The sequence below is a fragment of the Python bivittatus genome, unplaced genomic scaffold, assembly GCF_059951505.1.
Source record: "Python bivittatus isolate LINGU-HERP-01145 unplaced genomic scaffold, Pbiv_v1 ctg000570_np1212, whole genome shotgun sequence".
Classification (NCBI taxonomy): Eukaryota; Metazoa; Chordata; class Lepidosauria; order Squamata; family Pythonidae; genus Python; species Python bivittatus.
Genome location: NW_028277097.1, coordinates 12,799,936 through 12,823,977, shown reverse-complemented (window position 1 = coordinate 12,823,977; position 24,042 = coordinate 12,799,936). Strand labels below are relative to the sequence as shown.

The following is a 24,042-nucleotide window of genomic DNA, read 5'->3' as shown; positions in this document are numbered from 1 at the left end:
TCTGATTTGAACTCTGCATCCAGCCATGTTCTCCAACACGACGATTTGGATTCCTTTATATGCATAATTTAGTATGATCATAAGGATTCTGGAGTTAGCACAGTATCGCGCACCACACCTCTCCAGTGGTTAATACAGAAGAAAGACAATTTTTGTATTTTGCAAAAGAATTGGCGCCGAAGACCATCCAATTTATAAGCTGAATCACATCTGCCAATTAAGAAGTCCAATGAGGGGAAATTCCTAATGATTAAGCATGCCATCCACTGAAGTGAGCCAGAAGATACAGTTTATAATGTAAAGTTAAATCTGAAAAATTAAAATCTCAGTAACAGGTAATTAGAATATGGGGGGGGGGGGACAAGGGGAGAACTCCCCCCATCTCAAAAAAGGCAGACACACAAAAGAAGGCCCTGGCTGACACCCAAATGGAGGCCCTGGCCAGAGCACAAGAGAAGCCCCAGGGGCACCAGGACAAAAGAAGGCATGACGAAGACCCCAACTGGTACAGTAGTGATGCACAGTGGGGCAGGCAGGGGGTAGGCAGGGGGCCAAAAGGGCGGAGGTAGTGAATGGGGGGAGATAGGCAGATGGGGGAGTTCAAGAGGAGGCAGAGAAGGCAGTTCCTTATGTCACTGAGTCTCAGGGCGGGGAGGGATCAAGCTGGGAATGGCTTGGTTCGGGGTGGGTCCTCAAATAATGACCAGTGGGATTCAGTTAATGATGGTAATGGGGACTGCTGGGATTTCTGTTGCTAAGTGATGTGATCATGTCACATTGCACTTTACAACCACATCACTTAGCGATGGAAATTGTGGTGCCAATTGCTGTTGTAACTCCAGGACTACCTGTAGATCTAAATGGCTGGATTGCCATTAGATAAACAAGTCTCCAACATCAAATAAGAAGTTAAAGCATTCTATGAACAGCGATAATATCAAGTTACATTTTCCTTGTATCTCATTCAGTTGTACTAGCTCAAGGGTTTTCACATTTTTTCAAGTTATGGAATCTGTTAGTTAAAAAACAAAACAAAACAAAACCTCTGAATGCCCTGATCTCTTGTAAAGCTCTAGTGGTAGAGAATACTGATTGTATTCAAGTAAACTTTCTTTTCCTCCTTAGTTTTGTATGGAACCCATCAAGTTCTCATGGAACCCTAGAGCTCCGCATAACAGAGTCTAAAAACTCTAAACTAGTTTATTTATTTATTTATTTATTTAGTAGACTTGCCCCCGCCCATCTCCCCACAATGGGGGACTCTGGGCGGTTTACATCAAATTAAAACCATAAATACATAATTAAAAGTTATAAAAAGAACCACACTTACACAGACAGAAAAAAGATAAAAAATCCAAGAGGCCGATGGAGGTCCCTCTCCCAACCACTTGATTCTCATTAATTTCTATGTCCTGTTCCTACATTCAAAAGAGTAGATCCTCAAACTTACCCCAAAGAACCTCCACCTAACCCAGTTATCTAATCATGCTTGTGGTTGTCCTATTTGGGAACAACTTCCTGGCAGCAACCTACTCATCTCGGAATTAGTAGACAGACAAAACTTCCAGTGAAAGTTAACCCATAATTAGCTAAATATCACTGATTATTTTGAGGATGAACCTCTTATTTTTTGAGGATGGACCTCTTTTGAGGACAGACCTCTTAGTAGTAGTAGTACTTTTAAATTTTATTTAAAATTAAAATTAAATACAAACTTTCAAGCCTTCAGTATTGCAGTAAAAATAAAACAAAATGTGAATATCTCTTTTTAAAGACCAGCAGATTCCATGTACAGATTCTATTTCAGGTAGTGAAAGTAACTTGTATCACATCAGAGACATGGGGAAAATCTAGCCAAATTGTGCTAGACCAGGATGATCCCATTTCTAGACTTCCAAGCTGTTGCCCAGAGATGCTTGGTGGACATGAGGCAGAAACGCTCACCCTACCCTATTCAACTTGGTTTTCAGGAACAGATAGCATAAAGTGTTCAAATCCTGCTTGACCAATGCTTCTCTGTTAGCCAGCTGGGTATTCAATATCAGACTAACATTCAGCAGCAAGATTTTCAAACCTTTGGGATTATCACGCAATTTATCAGGAAGCTGTTGGCTATGAAAAAAAACTCATAAAGTGGTTTTCACTGCTAAATTTCCCTTTACCTCCTATCCAACCAATGATCAACTTGGATTCCTTCAAAGAAAAATTCTCTTCAGCACTAATCCTTTGCAGAACAGACTTCCCAACCAGTCTAAAACTTAACACAACTTCAACAATCTTGTTAATATTTCAGGCCCCTCTGAGCCCCCTTCATTCACATTTCAGACACAACAGAATGGTTGGTATTACATATGAAGGTTTGAAGGAAACAGCTGATATAAGCAGAAAGTACAAAACTCAGGTATCTTCCCACAAATGCTGCTCTTTCACAAGCGAACTGTGATGCTCCTGGCAGTTTGAACTTGAACAATGTTGTTCAAAAGCCTCTCTAAGATCAAATGGAACAATGAAGTACATTTCCTACCACTTATCTGGCCCAATATAAATTAAACCAGACAAAATATAGTACTTTTATAAATATGATTTATATAGAGTCCTGCCTCAATCTGCGAGGAACTGTGTTAGAAATGCAACAGTTTTAATTTTTTGATGAGACAACAAGCCATTGAGGCATACTTTGCTGCTTATCCTGGTAGGAATATGTGTACAAAAGTTTATTGCTATATTCATATGAGCCTTCACTAGATCAAACAACAATATATTGTTTCTGGCTATAGAGCTGAAATCTGTGGATGGGGGAAGAGAAGAGAGAACAGCAAACTGGCTTTTAGATTTCTTTATGCAAACTAGCTAACCCTGTAGTTCAGTATTTCCCATGACATGATTTTCCCCTTACCCTCTTACTGATATAGAAGGTTAAATAAGTCTTTCCTTTATAGCAAAAACATCTATAGACTCAACAGAAGTCTTTTTTTCCTTGAGCACAGACTTCATTATGAATGGTCAAACTACTCCTACCTACAGTATTTCCAAATATACTGTGCTTTTACCAAGAGAAACAATACACTCTGCATGTGTATCTATTATTGCTCCAAGGATCATGACTACTTATCTTCAACACAGCCATTCAGCAAAGTGGATTTCTTTCACAAATTAATCTGTGCATAAAATTCTCTCCAATCATAATGCAGCTGTGTAGCATATCCCAAGCCATCAACTCCTTTTGAAATAAATACTGTTGTCTAAATAATATGACAATTAATTATATGACAAAAAAATACCTTTGGAAATGTTTAATATTAGGAACCAATTCATAAGCCATTTTTTTCCCCCGTCAAAAGGCAAGCCTCTGAATGATTTCCTGGTTGGCTAAGATTTTCTAGAAATTGGATTTTCCCTCCTCTATGAATATTTTAAAGAAGTCACTTATAGATGCCTTTTAATGCAAGAACAGGTGTGAGCTCAAATTCCCTCAGCAACTAATATCAGCTCAGCTGAGAGAACAGCAGTAAATTCTTATTTCAAAGCTAAACTAAGTTCATCCTGATAAGGGCTGGAAGCTCATTAACCATTAAAATGCCATATAAATGCTACTCTAAAAGCTTTTTTTCTGGCTGGATTTTATCTGAATTTGCACTGCAGAAATATAAACATGGAGAGGAACATGCAAATAAAGCATCTGTGCACCAAGGGTGGCTATGCTCCTTTCAGAGGAAGAAAGTCTGAATGGTTTTGTGATTTGAACCTTGCAGTTTCGTTCACAAGTATTAGATGCAAGCTTCTACAATTTTGCTAGTAATTGCAACACTGTCTTGGCTTGAAATTATGATAGTCCAACACAAACTCTATGTAAATGTCTCTCTGTGTGTATGTTTGTGTATGTCTTTATATGTAATGTAATGAGATCTCCTTTATCAGTTCTATGCATGCAATTTCAAATATTTAATTGCCCAAAACTATCATCTTAAAGTCTCTATTGGGGCATACATTATTGACAAGCACATGCAAAGGATTAGTTATATCTGTTTACATTTCATTTGTTGTAATGTAAATATTCATAAAAGCAAGAATTTTTCACTTGTTCAAACACAGCACCAAAAATGAGGACTTAAATGAAGTTACTTAGGAACTCAGAAGCTTGAAGATGAAAAGTATTTCACATCCATTGCTTTATACCTTTATCATAAGGAATGTAGCTGAAACAAAAAATAACTAATTTAAAATGTTCAGATTTATTCTAAACAGAATACACTGCAATGTATATAATATTAATTTTGTGTCTAGTATGCTTCCATATCCCTTTACAGCTAGTACTTTCCCAAGTAAATACAATTATGACTTTCAGAAAACAAATTTCCACATCACATGGCTATTTCTTCTCAGTATTATTATAGTCAGAGAGAATAGAGAACGCAGAATCACATGGTTCTGAAATCCATCTGCTATTTTCAACATTAGTAGTAGACTGTAGTGTTAAAATAACTTTGACCACAAGAGGGAAGAAGAAAAAGGAAGGGGTAGTTTTAAACTTGACCAGCTATTGATGGAAGAAGCCTGAACATATTTCTAGAGAAGAGATGTATGTGTGCTGCTGTTGAAAAGAGTAGTTTCTACATGAAATGTACCTAATTTCAGATAGCACCCAAAGTAAAAATATAAGAACCTCCCAGGATCCTATTTCCACTAAAACAATGCCTATGGAAAACCCAGAAGCAAGGTGTTAATGCAACTGATTTTATAGAGTCAGTTTGGTCTAGTGGTGAAGGCACCAGGCTAGAAAGCAGGTGACTGTGAGTTCTAGACCTACCCATACTCTCTCACCCCAACTCACCTCACAGGGTTGTTGTTGTGAGGAAGAGGACGGAGTATTCAGTATATTCGCTGCCTTGAGTTATTTATAAAAATAATAAAGGTGGGATAAAAAAAGTCTAAAGAAATTGTTCTCCAGTGTTCTTGAGCTCCAACACTTGGCAGTCAGTAGCATTCTACATCTGAACTTGAGTAACATTTTACCAATAGTTTTGGTAAATTTGGTAGATGTGAGGTGGTATTACATTCAAGGTGCTTGGGATTTTAACTGTTATGAATCTAGTCTGTAAACAACACTTTGAACACAGTCCAGACCAAATACTTCCCACTATGTATGTCTCTTATATCATCTCTAGATAATCTAAATCACTCTAACTTCCCTCATTTCTTTCAAGAGCAGCAACTTCATGTGATCCGGTTAAGAAGTTGCCACCACACGCATGACAGTATCTAGCCAGAAAGAGGCACCACTTTCAACTAAAAACAATATTAAGGTGCTCCTCATCACAGCTGAAGACCAGCGATCTCCAAATACTGCTCAGCCGAAATGTATTTCCAAATTGTGAACCTATTTGAGAATGTGATCTATCTTAATATGCTAAGAAAATCCCCTTTTTTTTTTTCCTGTTCACTCAGCACCATATAAATATACTAGCTATTTCTTACTCTGGAGATATAGCAAGTAATACTGAACTCAGAACATTCGCAACCCATTCTCTATTCAATCTGAAAAGACCATCTAGTAGTTAGAGAATAGCTTATTGGTAAAATTTAGGCCAAAGTCCCCCATCCAAAAAACTCATCAGATTTCTATCATCCACCCAAATCAACCTTTTCAGGTTACAGATACAAAGAATAATAGTGCTATTAAAATCCAGTGAAAGACTGGGAACACAGAGAGAACAGAATTGTAAGTGCTCAAGAGACTGGGAAACCATATTTACTCTGATGTAACAAATGGCAGCCAACTTTATTTACAAATTCAATTTGAACCAAATCTACAGAACACAAGTTCAAGTTTTGTTCTAGAAATCTGATGGGATTAGGAATAGCTTCTAGCTGTACATAACATTTAGTTATTTTGAGCTCAGACATTACTGTCTTTTATCTGTTCCTCAGATCATCAAAAAGCCAGAGAGAGAAGCAATTACAGCCACCCAAAGTCTTTTGGAGTGTGGCAGCTATAACAAATCTAATAAATAAATGTAGCTCAGGGCTGATATCTTGCATTGCTGGGGTTTTCCAATTTGCTTTTGGAGCTGAAGGACTTTCTAGTAGAGCAGTTACCTAGGATGGGAATTAAATGTCTGCAGCCCCAAATCTCGGAAGAACCCCAAGAACTTAATACTAAGCCACTCTAACAATTCTCTCATTTTGCCTTTAAAAGAGGTTCTTTGAGATTCATCTTCTGCCCTACCTCATTGTTTTGTTCATTTGTCCAGCATGAAAACTTTAATGTCTTTGGATTTATGCACTTTGAATTGATGTGCCAAATTCCTTTTCATTGGTAGACAGGATTTCTGTTTCACAGGTGTTTGGAGAAACAGAACTCTGAAAGTTGCAATGTCTCCCAAGAGTCACAAAAGGGGCAGATCTTCAAAATCGAAGATCTCCACACTGTGCTTTTGGTAGCAGGCTTGCCAATAGCTCAGTCAACCTGTGATTCTCTGAACTGGTGATACTAGTTTTTTTTCAGTTCTCCAAATTTTAACTGCCAAATATCCAAAGTTTAGCTGCCAAATGATACCAGCAAAGTAATCTTGACATCTGTTATATTCCAGTCCAGGGATACATGAACAAAATCAAACATTTATTTCTCTAGAACTATCCAATGCTTCAACAGAGGACTAAGCAGAATACGGTTGTCACAGGACTTCTTTACAACTGACCTAGAAGTTACATTTAAATAAAACAGTTCAGGTTTTATTTAAAGGCTCATCAGCAAAGACATAACTGAGAAGCAAACAATAAAACAACAGACAATTAAAACAAATTCTATTTACTTATCACACATCTACTTCAGAAAAAATGCATGGCCACAAACTATATTGCAACTGAACAGTACACATGGAGGCATTTTTTAAATTATTATTGAAAGGCATTTAAAATTAGGAACAGCAACAACAAAAAAGTAAATTGCACTGTTCAAAGTGCAAATGTTAGAAGCCCCCTCGATATTAGTTTTACTCCCAGAATAATATATCATTCTGAAATCAGTGCACATGTTCCCACTTCCTTCAGAACAAACTTACATAGAACTGTAACCAGAAGGAACCCTGATCATACCACTATTTTTTAAAAAAAGTAGAGTTATGGTCTCAGCTTTTTGAAGATATGCTAACAGAGGATACAAAAATATTTTTTTAACTTGAAACGCAGTAAACCAGAACAAGTTTCAGTATGCTTTCTTACTCCAGAAATATTTAAGACCATTACAGCAGCTTCTTCCATGAGCTGTATAATTTTTATGCCACCATTTTGGTTCCTTATAAGGCAACACGTTTTGTGCAATTCTTGCTACTTCACGGTAGGATATATAATAAAAACTTAAAGGTAAGCCAAATGGAAATCTTCATATACCAGGAAAAAGAAAAGGAAAACTAAGGAAGTCCAAAATCCAAAGACAGCATATGAACATGTCACCCACTGTATCACAGCTTCTAACTATACATTGTAAAAATAAATAACTTCAGCAGGATATGATTTAAATCTATATACAGTTTATTAAAAAGTAGATTCTGCAACAAGCTATCCTATCATACAACTTAAAAATTAAAAAAACTGAATGATATTCCTGTAGGAAAACTCTGAAACAACTAGAAAGTATTTTTTTTTTCCCCCAGTGGACTAGTATTTAAATAGTAGATAAATCTCCATATATTCAGTGTTCTGTTTGGTGAAAAGAAGCTGAGGACCAGACATTGCTGAAGACATTTACTGCTATAATCTAGACTTTACCAAAGGCATATTTTGGAATGGGATGGATTAACAACAAAATAACACCTGAATCTGTCTGTTTTCAAAGAAATAGAGTGGTGGATACAGTGACGTTCTTTCTTTTTTTTTTTCCAATTTAATTTCATCTGACAACATTTATAATCTTCAAAACAGATTATGTTACTGAATGGGGAGGATTGCTTCTTATTCATGCTATTTCCTCTCTTTATTTAATATTCAAATGTTACTGGCAATCAAGAGGCCACACTACTCATCTCATTTAGGAGAGTACAGCTGAGAAGAAAGCATTTTCAAGGCTTCACCTTTACATGGTGCTAAGTTAAACTCAGGCTAGCTAGAAATCCTTTGATGCAACCAAACCTAAATATTCCTGCTAGGCAGACTGAGCAGAGGAACTGAATTATAATGAACCACCAGCTGTCACAATATGACCACAGTAACCAAATCAAAATATCAGCCACTAACCCAGATGAGATTCAAAAGGTCAATGTATAAAGCCAGCAGCTTTCTTCAAGATCACCCGAAACCTCAGTCTAAATCCTAGCAGTGAAATGTTCCATTAACCCACAGGGGGTATAGAAACAAGTTGCTATATATTGGTAAATGATTTAATGTACTAGCGAGATAACCTAGGCAGATAAGAATTCACAACAGAGGCATCTGAAAATTGAACAGCAAATCTGGAATGGCATGTATCTGTTGTAATATATTCTGCCTCCTATATAGTGCCAGGATACATAGAAAAATTCTCACAGGCTCCACTGTGCACCATCGATTTATCCTTCAAAATGGAATGCAATTGATTGGGAGAACTAACCACAGAAACCTTCAACAATTTGGAAATGCAATCTGATTTTGGCCATAGTAAATAGAGTGCTGCTCATTTCCCACTGCTAATTATTTCACGGCTTGAAATTAAAGCCAATTTAAATTACTTCTTGCTTGGTTTCCCATTGATTTTAAAGCATTGGAAACTGAAATTTGCAATGTAGACTCGAAGTTGTCATAGAACTTCAAGGATTATGCAAGGATCCTCTGTATATTTCCAGGAACCACTGTGCTAAATTATGAACTGCCCCCCTCCCCCTTTCTCTGAGTTACTCTTCAGGTCCAAGACAATAAGAAAAATAAATGTCTCTTGAAATATGACAATTTGTTTGGTTTTTAAAATCCAGATTTATGTGAAATGTGAATGAAATTTCAGACTTAAAGCTATTTGTGAAGTTGAAACTTCCAACATAAATTTTCCCCAGCACGCATTATTTCCTGCTTCCCAGCAACTTTCTTCAGTGCATTATCCACACACGTTTCCCCAAACCATGGCTTCATTTCATGTGGAAGTAGATGGGCTAATGTGTGCATTAATGTGTAGGAGGTAGAGATCAGAATATGAACTCAATTTGAAAAAAATACACAGTTTGTCAAGCTGAAATCAAACTCTGTGCCAAAAACTAGAGCAAACAGATGAATCTGTGTACCTTGGTAGAAGGTTTACTAAACAGGAAAATGATGGAGAATTTTAAGACATGCAAAGGCTGTTAGACACCCAGTGGGTAGTATGTGGTCTGTTGCTAAGAATGAATGTTGGTTGAAAGGACCAAAAAATGGCTGTGTATAAGAACCCATATTGCCCACATTATTATATAGGAATAAGAGTTGGGTATGTCAGGAGAAACATCATAGTAATCTGGATGAAGTAGGAATTGGGTCCTTGTTGCATCTGAAACAAGAAAAGATGGGGCAAGAATGAATGAGGGCTGAATGAAAATGGAGTGAATACAAAATTAAAAAGTGTGTTGAGGTGGTTTGGATATATAGAGAGAATGAATAAGGATCAAAACACATGGTAAGTAAACAATAACCTTAAATGTCTGTTTTTATTTTAAATGGCTTAAAATTTCCAAATAAAATAGTTAAAGCAATGGACTAAATGTGTAAGATTTATTAAAATATGGGCTATCAATCTTAACGTATGTCAGGGATAAATTAGATAAGTGGTTCACCACTGATTTGCATTATCTCTAGATGAGCTTTTTTTTTAATGTATGTTTCTATTTTAATTATTTATGGATTTCAGCCATTGTTGGAGGGATTGGTGTTTTTTCATTTTTTTCTGTTATTGTGAGCCGCCCAGAGTCACCCGTTGGGGGAGATGGGCGGTGTACAAGTTTAACAATGAATAAAAATAAAATAAATGAATGAGCTATATCAGAACTTTACTTCTGTAAGATAAGGATGATGACTCCTGACATAATTATGAGCAAACCTATGGTTGAGAACTTTTTTCAAAAAACTCTACTTTGAGGGCTATATGAATATGAGATCGAATTTTATATTACTCTAAAGCTCAGTGAATGGACTGAGAATACCTGAAGCAAAATTTTTGAAATGGAACAACCATCTCCTCCATCTCTGAATATTAAATACAGTGGTACCTCTACTTACGAACGCCCCTACTTACAAAATTTTCGAGATACGATCAGCTCCGGCCCCAAAAATTTACCTCTATTTACGAATTCGCCTCGACTTACGAGCCATTTTCCACCCGTTCCACATGGTCCACGGCCATTTTTCCGCCCGTTCCACGTGGTCCGTGGCCATTTCCCGCCCGTTCCATGTGGTCCACAGCCATTTTCCCGCCTGTTCCACATGGTCTGCGGCCGTTTTTCCGCCCCTGACGTGTGGTCCGCGGACGCCGGAACGGATTAACGGTAATTACATTGAACCTTATGGGAAAATTTACTTCGACTTGCGACCAACTCGACTTGCGATCAGAGTCACAGAACGGATTAAGTTCGTAAGTAGAGGTACCACTGTATTAAGAGTCTAAATCAGATAACTCCATTTGTATTTTCCAAGCTTTGACAAATATATCCAGAATCACACAAAAAAACCCCAAACAAATTAAACCAATATGTCAAATCACTGCACCCACAGATGTGTGTGAAATATTTGAACCAAGAATGATTCCCATAATTACCATTGTTTTAATCCTCATCCTTCTTTTAAATAATAAAGCATACCCAATAGGGTTTAGCATATAAAACAGTCCTTAAAATTATCATGCCTGAGTACAAAAGAGCTTTGCCTGATCAAAGATGTCTCTCCATGGCCTGTGTAAAATCATCTTTCGACAAGTTAGCTTTGGGAGTTCCAAGATTCTCACTCACTGATCTCATCTCGTAGACATTTCTGTTACTTTCAGGTAAACTCTCTAGCTTGCCACACAGCTGCACTCAGTTCTAAATCTCTTTGAGGTAGCAAATGTAGCATTTCATAATCACAAAAAGACCATGTTTCAGACCAGACAGCTTATCTGACAGAACAACACTTTCATTAGGGCCTCGTACACAGACAGGATACTGTTCTCCGGCACAGAGCATTAGATGGTCTTGCTTACCACATTTAAATGTTTGAGACTCCCTTCCACTAAAGAAAAAGATTACTTTCTGTTACATATCTGGTATCCCGGTTGGTGAGGGGCGGCGGGGGGATGCTCTGGAAAGGAAGAACTCAGTATAATAATCTCTCACCCCAAACTACTGATATTTTGCACAAGAGGAACTTCTTTCATGCAACCTTCCTTCATCCCTACCTTCTTTAAATGTATTGCAATTCAACTCCCATCATTCTTAGCCAGCATTTGTCACATTGGCTGAGGATAACAGGAATTGTTCAGCATGCACCAGCCTTGGGAAGACTATCTGAGCCTATAACTTTTGCAGACTTTCTGCAGATGGGCTCAAGACAGTCTTGCGGATGTCGATGAAAGGAACTTCAGCAAAATGATCAACTCTTTTAACAGAAGCGAACTAGTAGAGAAAGTCAGCTGTAATTAGCAAAATAAACTACAGTAATACAATGTGTAGACTGCATAAGAAAGTTCACTGGTTTCAATGCAGACACCCTCTATTATGTTAACACGTTTGTGAGAACCTACAAGACTCACACTTACTGAAGCATTTTTAATACTTAAAAAGACTGAAATGTCTAGAATACAAGGATACAAAACACACCGGTCATTTTAAATCAAGCAATCCTGACAGAACTAACAAGTAACAACAAAGGACTGTTTTCAGCAACTACAAAAATAGAGTATTTTAGATTTCCAAATTGAATTTCAAAAAATGGTTACATAAACCTGTGTGCTGTTCCTTCCTCCAACAATTCTAACCAGGATGTAGCGACTTCATATTTCAAAACGGTATGAAAATCTCCCCCCCCCAGCTAAAAAGAAAATACTCTATTATACAAAAGAAAGCATAATTTTCTTGACAAAAATGATTTACAGGCTATAGTATTCTTTGCTAAAATAAGCTAAAATAAGATGTGATCAACCTTAAAAGTTGCAAAAGCTACAGAGAAAAGGTCAATCCTGAAAGCATCACTCAGCACAGTGGGTTTCACAGAAGACCATGGTTACATGTAAAGATTGTATTTACACTGCCTGCAGTCAAATCTAATAGTGTGAGTTAAGAAGGACGGTTGAGAATTTTTTTTTTGCTTTTGTTGGCTCAAACCAGCTCTTTGAAATGGCTGTAGCTACATTACTTGTGTGTGACTGCACACACATTACTGCAAGCTTCAACACTGTCTCACATGTTAAACAACTCACAAATATTTCCTAATAATAAAAGACAAGGAATATTTCAGGGGCATATATTAGTCCTAGAATGATATATCACAGTTACAACTCATTGCTTTCTTTGGCTCAGGTTCAGTTGTTTGAAACCAAGGAATCTCAGTTAGTTCACTGACAAGTGCAAGTAGAAGGGTGTGATCTTGGCCAGAGAAAAGGATTAGTAATATTTTTACATCATATATTTATCTTAACCTAACTCATTTATCAAACATGATTAAAGAAAAGCTGCTATCTGCACTTGCAAATAATTAAAGACTTTCTTTTAACAGCCAGAATTATTACTACAGAAAGCGATCCTTGTAAGAGAGAATGATAGTGACCAAGCATTATCCAACTGTGAGGGCACACACTTGCCAAATACCACAGACGGTCAGATGTAGAACATGCTGTAGACACGGTCAGACTTAATGTAGAAGCTTGCAGCCAGGGACTAAAAGTCCCTATAGGCAAATTCACACTGTTACGCAAAGAAAACAACAATTTCTGATTGCTGATAGCAAACCCTATGCATCCACTGGAACATTCATTTGCATTCACTGCACTTTTTCATACATTTTCAATTTTTTTCATCTGGCGTTTAAAATAGGTAAGCATAAAAATAACATACACATCACTAAAATTTTACAGACAAGGTATACCTTTGTGAATACAATAAACTCAAAGAGAAACAGAACTGCAATAATAATTCAATCGCCCCTTCCCATAAATATAAGTCACACTTCAAAACCATGCAATCTAACTTAGGAAAAGTAGTCTGGCTGTACTTAAAAGCAAGGTGATATCTCCAAGGACTATGGCAAACACTGCAGAAGCAGTCTTCAGTTTACATAACAAATATTTCCTTCTCCCCTCCCCTTGCAATATTCCCTGTTCTTTCCTTCAAATCTACTCCAGAGAGTATCTAGTTTGCCCACTGCTATATGAATACAAGAGGATTTAAGGCCTTTTTAAGAGTAGATATGAAGGAAATCAGCCACATATTTGCAGATATGTATTCTAAGCAAACTATTTGCCATCTTTAACATGGACATCAGTTTATTTTATAGCATAATTAGCATTCCTGGAGATAGTTTAGAATGTGTTGCTACTGAAAGGAATATTATTTCAGTTCAAAATAAAAAGCACAAGCAATTATAAGCATTCAACTGTAATAGAAACATTAATTTCTTCTTACTTTGTATTCTGGAATTCACAAAAGGAGGAGATAGATTGTCATGTGATCCAAGGTCCCTGTTTGTCATATGTTCATAAGAAGTTCCATCTCCATAGTTCTGTAAATAAATTGGTAGCCGTTTAAATGGAATTTACATGTGCAAACCTCTTAGATATTTCCCAATCATTATAACCAGGAAGACGCTTTTTCAAGGGACTGATTAAATTTGCAGATAGTTATTCTAATATATTAAAAATCTGTGCTCATATTTATGTTAATAACGCAGATATTAGCCAGTAAAAAATGACATTTTCTATCCTGTCAAAAAGATGGAATTGTGTTTTGTTGCAGTTACAGTCTCAAATAACGAGAAATGTGGGAAGTTAAGATTATAGATTTTATTTAAGGAAACATATTTGAATTTCCAATAGTGGCTGTTCCAAGCTACCTTGGACCGAAATTAATTTGTACTGTCTCTTTCAGCGTTTTTTTTCCCCATTGTTCTGATGTACTAATTTGCCCATGCAATCTGATTTGTTTTAAATTCATTCTACTTTTGTTCAAATCAATTTTAGTTGAAGATTTATGTACTGAAGTTTATAGTACACATGGTACGACAGTAAGAAGCAATGCATTCATGAGCTTCTTATGGAAGACAAAACAATATTATATTTCATATTTTACTCTAAAATGTGGCTCAGCATTTCTTCTGGGGGAGTTTGCTGATGTTCTTCAGAACCTCACAGAAAGTCTCCATACCTGTGTTCCCACAATTCTGAAATTTAACATTTAACAGTATTCCAGAAATATCAATGCACATATCATCCACCCAACAAAGCCTGTTCAATAGAGGGTTCTGATAGACAGTGTTGCTACAATCAGACAGCAGGAGCAAGATAATAAATTCCATTTTCCAATGCCTACTTCATGTAAATCCCATTTTGAGTTAAGTCTGTAGAAAAGCCCTGTGTTTCTTCTTTGGTGAGATGACAAATGATATTCCAAATCCTTTTTTATTTTAGCCTCAAGTACTGGAAAGAGTAGTGCAGGATGGCAAGGGGACTGAAGAAAAAATTAATCCACGTGAGTCAGAGCTATCTCTATCAGTAATTCACAAATTGTGGTCCACGCAGATCCCGCAGAAGATCTGCCGCCACAGCCGCCACTATGCTGCATTCACTGTCAAAAATGAATCAGCAGCTGAAAACTGGTTCACTGAAGCATACAAGGAGCAATGTAAGTACTAAAATTCAGAAACCTGACAGCAGTGCATAGGTCTCAAGTGCAGTTATGAGTGTGCATGTGCTGTGCTAAGTGGATATCTAATCTTCACACAAGCAAGCCAAAAAAGAAAAATGTAAATCAGAAATATGGTGACAAATATCTAAAAAATGGGATTTCACTGGGCTGGAGATCTACTTGCTCTGAGCCTCTTAGTAATCAACATTTTCTAAAGAAGAACATTCTTGATCAGCAAATTTGTACAAGGTGTTGTTAATATGTTATGGAACACATAAAATAATTCAGGTAATAAATCCATATTTAATTTAGAAAGGAGTATTTTTAATACAAAACTTGTTTTAAAGGGGCCTTAAGTATATGCCTTTCAGTTCTAATCATTTTAGTCACCATAAAATGGTTAAGGGATAGATGGCCCTGACCCTTCTGTCCCTCCATAAAGCCTTAAAAAAACCTTGGATCTTCCCTAGCCATCGGGTGGGGACATGGGACAAGCCCATGTAGAATGAAATATCTTGACCGAGATATGTGTTGGTTGCCTAAATTAATTCTGTTCTTATTATTTCTGTTATTCCACTTCCTATTGTTCTTTTTTTCTGTTCTGAATGTATAGCATATTGTATTGCACTGATTGCATTGAATCTTATTCTATTTTAATTCCTTGTTTTCATTCTCTGTAAATTGCCCAGAGTCACTCAGCAAATTGGGCAGCCATATAATTCTATAAAATAAATAAATGTGTGAATTCTCATGCTGCTAAGGATAAAAAGGTAGCAAGAAGCGTTTAACTGAGTGTTTCCTGCAAATTTTCAAAGACTTATTCAATGGTCCACAACTGCAGAAGGTTTAAGCAGAGTTTGATCTAGACCTTGAAGAGTTCAAAATACAAGAAACAAAATCTCTATCCAACAAGGCCTCTTTTCAGATAAATTTCTAATAGTATGGCTACAACAGTTACCAGCAGGGATGATGTGTTAGTAAGATCCAACTGTCTTTTAAGTTTTATATTAACTCTATTGTAAGGCTGTGCAGCACCTTGGATTCACAGGAAAGAAAGGTGCTTCAGAACTCAACATTTAACAATACCTTCTTAAAGCAGCTGTGTCTTTTCCCAGCATTGCATGGCAGCAAATGGCATGTTTAGTTAAAGAGTTCCTGACAGATGTCATAAAGCACCTTCTTCCTTTTGAATCCAAAATATTGCATTGTCCTGCTGTATGGCTGTTAGGTGCCTTGAATCTCATGCAGACAAGAAAGATGAAGTGAAATAAAGAGAATGCTTCAAATGCTGCCTTTCATCACATGAAGAAAGTTTTATTTTACTTTTAGTGTTTTCCGTAAGAGTAACGGTTTCAGTATGATGCATCAGAAAAAGGGTTAATGTATGAAGTATAGCTGTTCAAAAGTTGGCCTTGTTTTTTCTATCTGTTTACTGTTGTCTAATGGTCATTTGGAACTTTTCAGCCCTGATCTGGTAGCTCTGTATAAACAGACATCAATGTCAGATGAGGATGGTGGTCCTTCTGGGTGCAGCTGCAGTTCTAATTTCTGCCAACTGTCACAAGAACTTTGATATTAATATGTTATACTTCCTGAGTCTATTGCATATTCTTAGTGGGAATGAATATGTGATCTCTGTAACATGAGAAGAGATAGTTTCAGTTCATCAGCATAATGCGCTTGAATGTCAAGCTGACAGAGCCATGGATTGCAGCTGGTAAACTGAAAGCTTCATATGTGTTCTTTACACCACAGTTAGGAGCATACTGTCTTATCTCCAGCTCTTTAAATCTCTTCAGTTTTGAAGATTCAGGCATCATTTCTTGACAAAGCACAGCATCGTTTGAGTGTGTCCACAAAATATAGAACAGGTATTTTTGGAAAAGAAAATGCGACACATTACGTTAAAGTTAGGGGCAGAATTCATGCATTGAATTCACTATTGCATTTTATATTTTGTGTTTTATCTTGTTGTTGTAAGCTGCTCTGGGTGCAGAAAGGCAAGGTCTAAACTTAATAAATAATAACAGAAAATGTATTCTGCATTTGTGCCATGGACATGCAGGGGTCTATCTTACAAATAGAAGAGTCAAGTTGGTTTACACTGGGCATTACACTTGGCATAAAGTTGTGAATAAAACTGACCAAATTTGCAAACTGTTGCCATAACATCCTACAAAACGATGAAAAGCATCTCGGACTCCTATTACTGCAGTGGTTGTGACATGCATGTAGCTTACTCTGTCATAAATTTTACCAAAACCTTTCAAATGGTCAGGTTACATATGGATAAGACTAAAAAAGTGGATGGATAGTTACTATTCATACTAGAATTCCTTTACTTTGGGCATGGAAGAACAAATGTGCACAAATTAGATATATATTTAAAAATGGTTCATATATACATTTGAAGTACTAGTTTATTGGTATTACACAGTATCATACTTTAATTTTCTTTTTCTGCTCAATAACTATTTGAAAGATATATACACTGACAGTAATGGTGACAAAGGTAAGCTAAAACAGCGAGTTAAAGTAACTCCTAGCATCCAAAATGCCCCACCTTCATATTACATATCCTGGCAAGTAAACTTCTGGAAAGCCACGCACAACAAATGAGAAATCAACAGAGAAAGAAAGAAAGAAAGAAAGAAAGAAAGAAAGAAAGAAAGAAAGAAAGAAAGAAAGAAAGAAAGAAAGAAAGAAAGAAAGAAAGAAAGAGGGAGGGAGGGAGGGGGAGGAGGAGGAGGAAGAAGGAGAAGAAGGAGGAGATCCAGACAGCTTACAAACCAGAGGTAATTTAAGAAATGGATCAAAGGATGATAGCAACAGGTGAGGCAAAGCATTTAATGAAGTTTCTTACTACCTGTTACCAGCAACAAAGCAGGTGTCAAATTCAACTCTGAGATCAGATAAGAATCTAAAAAAGCAATTCTGGGAAGAGGTTGTTCTACAGCCAAATTTGCAAGTACATTTTCCTATGCAATCAGGTGCAAAACTCACATTTAGGTTTTAAATTTGCATACACAAGAAGTCTGGTGAGGGGAAAAAAAGATTAGATGTACTTACCCTGGATGGACTAGGATGTCCTCCATTCCCCCAGGACCCTGAGCTAGTTCTGTCTTCTACATCTAGGGACAAAAAAGTTCTTTAGGCTTTACTGCAATAATTCTTTCCTTTTGTATAGGCACTTTTAAATTAATGTTTCAAATTAATCTCCTGTTGCCTTTAATTAAGAATCAGGCACAGGGCTACCACAATGATAGTGGCTTCTGACCCAACCACTTAAATTAACTCATTTAAATTCACAGCAGAAATGAACTGGACCCTCAGGAACCGAAGGTTTGCACATAAAAATTATTCTAGTCATTCAAGTCTTTCAGAAGTGGCTGGAAGTCATTGACTCAAGTTGAATTGAAATCTAGCACAGAAATGCACAGACTCAAAGATAATACCAACAATACTACAAAACAAAGTAGAGAAATTTAAGATAGAGTGTACTTAGATAAAGGTTTTGCTTCTCACCCTACTTTCTACTGAATACTCCTTCTTAAAAGCAGATTTCAGACACTGATTTGGGGAATATCTCTTTTGAAGGAAAAAACAAGGAAAAATACATGTAGTTCAGTAGACAAAGTGCTGGTTGGGATTTTGAGGATCCCCCCCCCCCAAGAACACTGTTTTGGAAAGGTTGCCAATTTTTAAAACAGCCAGAAAGGTACTGGAATGGAAATGAGGATTATCCACTCTGGGAGAGAGCACAGGGATTTATGGCTGACTGAGGTACACTCAGTGACAAAAGCCATTTTCTAGCTAAAAAATACATTTTTTTAACCTCAAGAGATTAGTGCAGATACCCTAAGTTCTGTACATTACAACCATGTTATTCTCTTACCAGAAAATATAAGGACTGTGGCAAAAGTAAAAGGACTCCGTTGAGCGTGATAAAGCAATTGTCAACCTGTCCTATATGACACCTAGAACCTAGTGTGTAGTGTGAACACAGCACAAACTATCACCATCTGGAAGCTGTACTTTTTCGTTCGGCCCTATGTAGGACTGCAGGAGGAAGTATCCAAGGATGCCAATGAGACCAAATATTTCAGACCTTTTTATTTTCCCGTTTTCTGGGATGGAGGTGTTGAGAGGCAACATTGGGTTTTAAGCTTTGCAGAGAACAGGGCATGATGAGCAAAAAACAGTCTTCAAGCAATGGGGTTGCCCACTCCTGACCTCCTATAAGGTATCAACGTTGTTTCACAGGCTGGAACACTTTTAAAATATAATTAAATGGAAAATGGCCAACCATACCGAAAGCCTTTGAAAATGAAAAACAAAATTTTTCATAAACAAATAAAATAATTAAATAATGTCAAGGAAAAGATGGTGGGCAAATCTCTCCAGAACACTTAATGGGGCATTCTGCAAAATGGGGGCTTTATGCAACCAGCCAAGTGCTGTCTAATTCTGGAACAGCCTGATTTAATCGGCATGATTTGCTTGAATGTTTAAATGCATTGATGGATCAGTACTTGGTTAAAGCATCAGTGTGGTATACTGGGTAAGGTGCTGGACTAGGAATAGGGAGATCCAGGTTCATATTCTATGAGAAGTTCACTGAATGTCCTTGGGTCAGGGACATCAACCTACCTTACAGGTCATGGTTGTGGGGGTAAACTAAAAGGAGATTCCTTTATAAATGTGTAAGCCAAGAGGCAGAGGCCTGCACAACAGAGGTATCAGTTACGTCAAAAACCACCCAGCTTCAAGTCCATGAAGTGCAAGATACAATCCACATAAATGTGGGAAAGATAGATAGAAGCTGCAATGGATTTAAACTGCTGTATAAGAGGGAACTTCATCCTTGTCTGAATGGAAGGCAATCAACTACTCAATGTGGCTTCATTCTAGTTTGCAATAAAGATGCTTATCTAGCGGTGCCATGTTGTGCATGGAAATGAAGAAGTTCTGCAAGATTATCATATGCTTTATTTATTTATTTATTTATTTATTATTATTATTATTATTATTATTATTATTTACAAATAATTGTTTTATTATATTCATATCCCATCTTTCCTCTAAGAACTCAGGGCAGGGTATCCCTTCATTTTATCCTAACAATCCTGTGAAATTAAGTTAGCCTGAGAGGCAAGGACTAGCCCAAACTCAGCCAATGAACTTCATGGAGACTTGATTTTGGTCTCCTCAGTCCAAGTTGAGGACCACCAAATTATTTTCTCTAGACAAAACAAAGGCTTTATTAAGTTCACTCCTTAAATAATAGGCATTATACAGGTCAATGGGCTTCAATGTAAATAAGCAGAAAAGAATGACCACTGGAAATAGTTTTGCATATAGCCTGATGGGATTAGAGACAATGGTGACTGAAAAAGGAAAAGGTCATAGACTATGCACAGCTGCTAAGAAAAGGAAAAGAAAAAGAATTTCAGGGTTAAGGATCGTTAAGTAAAAAAAGTTTTGTGTGTGTGTATATACACACGTCCACACACACACACATATACACAAACATCTTTATATAACATATTACAGCTATATGTGGTAGTTACTACCACAACTCTAAAAATATTGTTGTTCTGAGAAAGATGCAGAAAAGTGCAACCAAAATGATGAATGAGCAACAGATATATTAGCTATGAACTTCAGTGAGCACAGCCCTAACCCATCTGAAAGGCAGCTCCTGAAGGACTGCTGAAATTGGAGAGTATTTCAGAACATCTTAGAGACTTTGGGAAATTATAGTTGAAAACTCTGAAAATTAAATTGTAATAGTAATAATAATTAATATTTGGAGAGACAGTTTGGTGTAGTGGTCTAGTCTATCAGGCTAGAAACCAGGAGAACCGTGAGTTCTAGTCCCACCTTGGGCACAAAGCCAGCTGGGTGACCTTGGGCCAGTCACTTTCTCTCAGCCCTAGGAAGGAGGCAAGGCCAAACCACTTCCAAGAAACCTTGCCAAGAAAACTGCAGGGACTTGTCCAGGTAGTCTCTGAGAATCATCATCGTCATCATCAGTGCCTACAGGTACTGGTGAGATGTATAGCTCAAAACATACCCTGTGGGTCTTTTTTTCTTTTTTTTTAAATCTCTTCCCTGAAACAGGGAATCCTATTAGTTCTGCAGATATTGGGTTGACTTATTACTTCCTACAGAGAAGTGTTTGTGTCCAGAATTTTGTAGAACCCTGAGCCAAGGCCATAAGAATTCTACATCCGTATGCTGCTTTGTTCCATGTTTTCAAATAATTTACAGAAATCTGGAAAAGGTTGTTTATGAATCTTCATTTATTCAACTTTTTCCAGAATAGAAAGATGAAAAGAAGGAGGAAATGTTTCCACACGAGAAATTTTAAATGGCAGATTGTGTTATTTCTTAGTTTTACTGAGGTAGGCCACCTGAGAAGGAAATACAGTAGTTGCTTTCAATGCAACTTAAGATTCTTCACGGGCAGTTAGAAAGTGCCTTGTTGCCTGAGGATAGGCTATGGCAGTTGCATCAGGGCTCAAGCGAGAAAATAAAAGTCCCTCAGCTATAACATCTAAGGTAGAGTCTAATACATATTTGTAGCACATTAAACTCCACAGAAATAGCTTGCTTGACTGCTCATTAAAAATGTATTTAAATTCTCCAGTGATCAACTAGTTAGGCACCAATCTAGCAAAGCAAGAATAAGTTTAAATACAGCTAGAGTCCTAGTGAATTATTTTTTCCACTGTACTTATTTCTGAAGAATATAAAGAACTTCATACTGAAGTCAAGAGAAGGCACTGAAGAGCATCATTTTCCTAAGTGGCACTTTTGCTCTGGAACGCTCTTCCTCCTAAGATTCATAATGTGTTTATGATATACTTTTTAGACACCTATTCAAGATCTCTCTCTTCACCCAGGTATTCTCTGCATAAATGTTATACTGGCAGTGGCACTAACTACCTCTGAAGAATCTTAAGTTGTATAACTTCTTTTCTCCTTTCACTTTTTAAATTGAATGGGTCATTTTATACTGCAGGTAGTCCTCATTTAACAGCCACTCATTCAGCAACCATTCAAACTTACGACAGTGCTAAACAAGTGGTAGTTACAACTGGACATCATTCATGATCGCAATTTGTGACCTTCCCTGCCAGGTTTCCACAAGCAAAATCAATGGGGAAGCCAGCAGGAAGTTGGAAGTCGCAGTCACATGAGGTCCTCTCATAACAACCCCCATGTTCCTCATTTAACAATGGCAACCAGGACTGCCAGAACTGCCATTGCTACATGGTAGGGTCACAACTTACAGCCGCGTCACTTAACAATAGAGTTTCAGGTCCCAATTAGCATCATCATACGAGGACTGCCTGTATTTTATGCTGCTTGAATTTACTGCTTCTTTCTGTCAATTGCTTCAGAATTCCTAATAATGCAAACTGGTATTCAATTAACAGAGTGAAGAACCCAGATGGATTACAGCACATAACCAGTAAATTAAAGTAGCTTTTGCACTATCTATATGTTTAAAGACCTTTATGGCCTAAACAGAGAAAATGACAGAAATCTCTGATTTATACATTTTCTTTAAATTGTAGTACTTGACATTTCTGTGTATAAGGATTGGATACATATTCAACAAGATAAGAATGTGTGATGTCAATACTTTTATATGCAGATGATGTATGAGTACTTTTATATGCAATATTCTTGGCTGAGAACCTGAATATTTTGCAGTAAAAGTTAGACTGTATGATACAACAAGGAGCATGACTCAGAACATTAATATATCAAAGAATAAGGAAGTTGTATTTGATAGGGAAAATGGAATTAACAACTGCAAATTACAGATAAATAGTGAAAGGCTAGAGCAAATACAGGTAGTCCCTGGGTTAAGAACGCCTGGTTTAAGGATGACCCATAGTTAAGAACAGAACTTACTGTAGCAAAATTTGAGTCAAATACACAATGATTCGAGTTAAATACACAGTGGTTCGAGTTCAATACACAATACTACTTATACTGTATTATACAATAATACAGTTCCAGCTTACATACAAATTTGACTTAAGGACAGACCTTGGGAACGGAACTCATTCATAAACTGGGGACTACCTGTAATGAATGTCTGTACCTTTATGGAATATATAATGAAGCTGGGAAAAGAAAAGGAAAAGTTTTAAGATGTGTAAATGCTAATAAAAAGGTAGTGGCTGATATGTGGTCAATTGAGAGGTTTTAATGTTTGAAGCACAAATGCCTGAGTACAAATGTGTGCGTCTATCCACTGATAAAAATGAAAACTGCCTATGTCAGAGAAACACAACTATTAGTTGAATGCAGAGGAAATGGACTACTTAAGATAGGAATGAATGTGGACTGAATGCAAAAGTGGGTAACCAGTATGAATGAAATAAATTGAAATGATTTGGTCACCTGAGAGAATGAGGATTAAATCACAAAACATACATGAAGAGTACAGGTAGTCCTCGTTTAGTGACCACAACTGGGACTGGCAACTCGGTCGTTAAGCAAAGTGATCACTAAGTGAAAACATGACTGTGCTTATGATCTTATTTCAGTTTTGCTTTGCTCTACAGACCTGTGAAGAGAATAAAGTTACTTTTTCATCACCTCCATAACTGCGAATGGTCACTGTACAAGGCAGTTGCTAAATGAGGACTCCCTGTAAATGGGTGAAGAGAAGAGGGAGACCAAGACAGCTGTGGTTGGGTAAAGTTAACGAGATCCTTAAAAACACATAAGTGAAAATTTTAAAGAACAAATGCAGTATACATAGTGCCATATGGAAGGGGTGGAAGCATGGACTGTTTGCAGAGTATGCAGAGGTAAAGTAATGGTGTTGGTGTAAATTAGATTTAGATATATTCCCTTTTATTTTCTGACTTTCTGCCTTTTGTTCTTTGTCTTACTATCTCTTACTCCCTTTTGGTGTTTTGCATAACATTGCTTACCCACAAGGGAATAGGATGATCACTATGTAAGTATGTATTAAATCTGTCTAAATTACTAAATCCACGCATTTTCACTTTAGATTACTTTCCAGGAGAAAGCTTGCCATTAATTTATTAAAAAGGGAGGCTACAGTATTATCTGACATGGATTCATTTTGAACTATATTAATCCTATTAATACCAAAAAAAAAAAAACCCCTCTAAAAATTATAAAAGCTAAGCATGTAAATGATACAGACTATGAAGTTGAATTATCTGTACCGTGCATTTGAAACTGA

General features: G+C 36.9%; 1 protein-coding gene across 12 annotated transcripts in view; it reads right to left on the bottom strand.

Moving 5' to 3' along the window:
- Window positions 1-24,042, bottom strand: part of TCF4 (transcription factor 4) — a 356,514-nt gene that overhangs the window by 230,862 nt on the left and 101,610 nt on the right. For all 12 annotated transcript variants that reach the window (XR_015798233.1, XM_088152601.1, XM_088152603.1 and 9 more), the window contains 2 exons: window positions 17,871-17,932; window positions 13,584-13,680 (listed from right to left, as the gene is read on the bottom strand). Coding sequence is in view for 11 of the 12 variants with exons in the window: in XM_088152601.1 (XP_088008727.1) it covers window positions 13,584-13,680; window positions 17,871-17,932 (159 nt within the window). In the remaining variant the exon portion in view is untranslated. The remainder of the gene's footprint in view (window positions 1-13,583; window positions 13,681-17,870; window positions 17,933-24,042) is intronic.